The sequence below is a fragment of the Brassica oleracea genome, chromosome C1, assembly GCF_000695525.1.
Source record: "Brassica oleracea var. oleracea cultivar TO1000 chromosome C1, BOL, whole genome shotgun sequence".
Classification (NCBI taxonomy): domain Eukaryota; kingdom Viridiplantae; phylum Streptophyta; class Magnoliopsida; order Brassicales; family Brassicaceae; genus Brassica; species Brassica oleracea.
In genome coordinates, this window is record NC_027748.1 from 26,942,045 (window position 1) to 26,946,279 (window position 4,235).

The window sequence follows — 4,235 nt, forward strand, 5'->3', positions numbered from 1 at the left end:
AACACCGAAGCAGCAAATCATGACGCAGAGAAAATCTCGTTCGTCAAAAGACCCTTTCGTCAATTTCTATTATTAACAAAGCCTATGCATTACACATAAATGCAATAGCCACTATTCAATTCTTAAAATTATCATAGCAATAAATCAAAAGCTAGAGAGGGAGATAGCATCTCACATATCATTATCATGTTATCATGCATGTTCCCGTTATTCTTCATTTTTAAATAACATAACCCAGTTGTTCAAAAAAAAAAATAACATAACCCAGTTGTTCAAAAAAAAATAACATAACCCAAATAATAATATTTTTTTTGATATTAGGGTTTTTGAAAGGAGCAAGCCCACATTGAATGCCACGCGGTTTTGTGTGGAGAGTAGAGACTTTTACTTTCGCTACACAGCTGACTTTGGAGGCTTTACCTCTACTTTTGTAGTTAATGCTTTACACATTTTATTATAATTTATTTTATATTTATTAGATTAAATACTCGATTTTGAGAGACCAAGAGGGGTCAGCAATCTCTCTTTCTATTTATATATATATAGAAGAAGAAGGTGGACATAGAACTTTGTCGCCAAGCTTAACCATTAGATACATCCAAAGTTATGAGTACTAATTAGTGAGCTCAAGAGTACTGTGACTTATCAACAAGTTATTCCAATTTTCTTCTATTTTCTTGGCAAAGAGTTGTTGTAGTGGGAAACTAAGAGAGGGAAAAAAGTTAAAAAGGGAGTGATTTTTAATTAGATTAAGAGAGCTCAAGATAATGGTGAGACCTCCTTGTTGTGACAAAGGAGGAGTGAAGAAAGGGCCATGGACTCCTGAAGAAGATATCATTTTAGTTACTTACATCCAAGAACATGGCCCTGGTAATTGGAGAGCCGTTCCGACCAATACTGGTATGCCAATCTTCATTCTTCATCTCTTTCGTTATTTACATAGATATTAAATCATCTCTCAAGGTTTATATGTATATATGTAGACAAGGAACCAAAATGGGTATGGATTAAATTTGGCTAACTAATATATACACTGTTCTCCAAATGGGTTTGATTGTGAAATAATCGTAACCAAAACTATATTTGAAATAAATTAGCTAGGGTTTTGCCGTTTTGGTTAATGAATTTAAGATCGAGATTTAATGCATGAGATCTTGTTCTTGTTATATATATATATATATGTATGTATGTATGTAAAGGTCAAGTCTCTACTCATTGGTTTTAACTTTTAAACATTTTTTAACCTTTATGAACATTTTTTCTTGGAAATTTAGGATTGCTTAGATGCAGCAAGAGTTGTAGGCTTAGATGGACAAACTATTTAAGGCCAGGAATCAAAAGAGGCAACTTCACAGAACATGAAGAAAAGATGATTGTTCATCTCCAAGCCCTATTAGGCAATAGGTAAATTTAATTATTCACTCCTAAATCAAAAGATGATTTCTCTAATTTTGTTTTCCGCAATTTTTTTGAGTTTAAACGAAGGAAAAAAAATAATAGACGGCATTTAATATTTGGTGTAGATGGGCTGCAATTGCATCATATCTTCCACAAAGGACCGACAATGACATTAAGAACTATTGGAACACTCATTTGAAGAAGAAACTCAACAAAGCCAATCAAGATTCTCATCAAGATTTTGATCAATCAAGAGACCTCTCTTCTTCTCCATCATCTTCTTCTGCTAACTCCAACTCAAACATCTCAAGAGGCCAATGGGAAAGAAGGCTTCAAACTGATATTCACTTGGCGAAGAAGGCTCTCTCTGAGGCTTTGTCTCCTGCTGTGGCGCCAATCATTACCTCTACATTTGCCACCACGGCCACAACATCTTCTTCTGCTGAATCAAGACGTTCTACTTCCTCAGCTTGCAGGTTTCTTAGGACGCAAGAAACATCTACCGCTTATGCCTCGAGCACCGAGAATATAGCAAAATTGCTCAAAGGGTGGGTGAAGAACTCTCCGAAGAATTCGAACTCTGCGGATTTAATGGTTTCTCCAGATTCTGAGACAAAAGATGTGCTCAAGAGTGATGTCGAGGACTGTGCAGGGGAATTCCAGTCATTTTCGGGGTTTGATCACTTGAAAGATTGTGACTCATCATATCATCAGGCTGGAGTATCACCGGATCATGAGACCAAACCAGACATAACTGGATGCAGTAACCAAAGTCAATGGTCTTTGTTTGAAAAGTGGCTGTTTGAGGATTCTGGTGGACCGATTGGTGATATTGTGTTGGATGAAAACCCTAATTTCTTCTGAAGAATTTGCCTAATCAGATGGTTCTAATTTTAGGATCATCATCTCTTTTTCTTTTTATAATTTGTTTATTTTTGGCTTTCCGAATTAACTAGCTTAGATATCCTGAGCTAATATTAATAATTTTATTTATTTTCCCTCGGTAATTACAATTATTATGGGGGCGTTGTTTTACAAATGGCCTTATGAATTCCAAAGGGGTAAAATATTGCTCACCCAATGTTTTAGTATTGGCGTAAAATTCCATATCTATATTTTCAGTTTACTAAATGTTATATTGAATCATTGTTTTTACTATGTTATATTCGAGTCTTTGAAATGTCCACATTGCATGTAGACATAAACGCCAATATATTTATATACCTAAACTGAAATGACAAAAAAAAAACCAAACTTAGCAACTTGTTAAGTTGTTTACTAATATCGGGATTAGTTAGGCTAATTCAGTATAAGATGCGCTCTATGTGTAGTGGGTAGATGAGAACTATTGCTATAAAACGATTACTACTAGTAAACAATCAATACTTACAAGTTCCAACTTGCCCTTTTATTAGCAGAAAAGTACACTACACTTGGTTTAGAGTGTCAAATGGCGCCGCTCATCAAAAGAAAAACGTAGATTTAAAGACAGGCTTACTATTGGTGAATTTGATACACCTATTGATAAAGAAAATAACACTAGTAAATAAAATTAAATGAAATATTTATTGCTTGAAATAAATGGGGCCGACAAGTTATAAAAGTATTTTAAAACGGGATGGATTGAAAGTGATGAAGAATTAAAGTTTGACTTTCAATCTTTTGTGACCTTGTGAGTTGTGTTGTGACTCGTGACTTACCTACACCACATAGTTACTAAGATAAGTTCTCCAGAAGTCAATGTCACCATTAATTTACCATCTCCTTTGGTTTTAAGATAATGCGTCGTGGTCGTTTGACGGTAAAAGAACAGTGGAATCATGTGTTAACAAAAATTGAACCGGAGATTAAATTGAGCTAGTGTTATTGTTTGTTGGATTATGGTTCAATCGGCCTAACCCACTATTCCCAAATGAATTAATATGACATAAGTTTATACACTGTAATTTTTTAAGCTAATACATTGTATTTGTCCCACTAATCTCGTAAAGAGAAAATTTATCATGAATTTTTTTATCCAAACAAGAAATAGTGAAAATCATATAGAGGCACAAGAAGCAGCAGCTCCTTTGCTGTAAAGCTTATGTACGGCAAGAACCGTATGCAACTTCTTGGCTTTTGATTTAATTCTCATCAGCCGTTTTATTTTATCTTTTGTTGATTTAAAAATTAAAACAGCAGGCATAAATATATACATGGTTCATCAGTATTTTGCCTACATTATACACTACAAGAAAAATCGGTATTAGTAGCACCCGAAAAACGCTATCATAGGGTTTCATAGCGTTTTTGTAAACCCTCTGATAGCCGCAGCTATGGTAGACCCTCCCCTCTTATCGTAGCGTATTTTCGTGTGCTACAAGAAATAGAGATATTGTAGTGTTTATCATGTACTATATTAAATTGTTTTAATAGCACCTTATTTTGGCTATTCATTATTTTTTATGGCGTTATTATTTTGTAATAACGTAATTTATAATGACATATTTTCAGTGCTATGAATATTGATCGCTGACAAATAAAATAAAAAATAAAATTGATTATTATTATTATTAAATATTAAATTTTGGTTTACAACTGATTTCGATATATAAATTAAACCGGTTTGCAAATGATTTCGGTTGATATTAAAAATTTGGTTTACACCTGATTTCGGTTTACAAATTAAGCCAGAAGATTACAAATGTTTTCAGTTTATAAATTAAACCAGTTTACATACAAACCGGGTTTAAAACTAATTAACTAACGAAAACATAATTAAGCTTAACCTAAACATAAGCCGCCGCTACAAGAGCGTCCGCCTCCAGCCTCCGCATGCAGCGCCTCCAGCCTCTAGA

The 4,235-nt window shown here is 33.9% G+C and overlaps 1 protein-coding gene across 1 annotated transcript; it reads left to right on the forward strand.

Moving 5' to 3' along the window:
- Positions 1-523: 523 nt before the first annotated feature.
- LOC106325294 (myb-related protein 306-like) lies at positions 524-2,405 on the forward strand. The gene is made up of 3 exons (XM_013763337.1): positions 524-900; positions 1,275-1,404; positions 1,524-2,405. The coding sequence occupies exons 1-3, from the start codon at positions 768-770 to the stop codon at positions 2,260-2,262; spliced, it is 1,002 nt and encodes a 333-aa protein (XP_013618791.1). The 5' UTR covers positions 524-767; the 3' UTR covers positions 2,263-2,405.
- Positions 2,406-4,235: the final 1,830 nt, after the last annotated feature.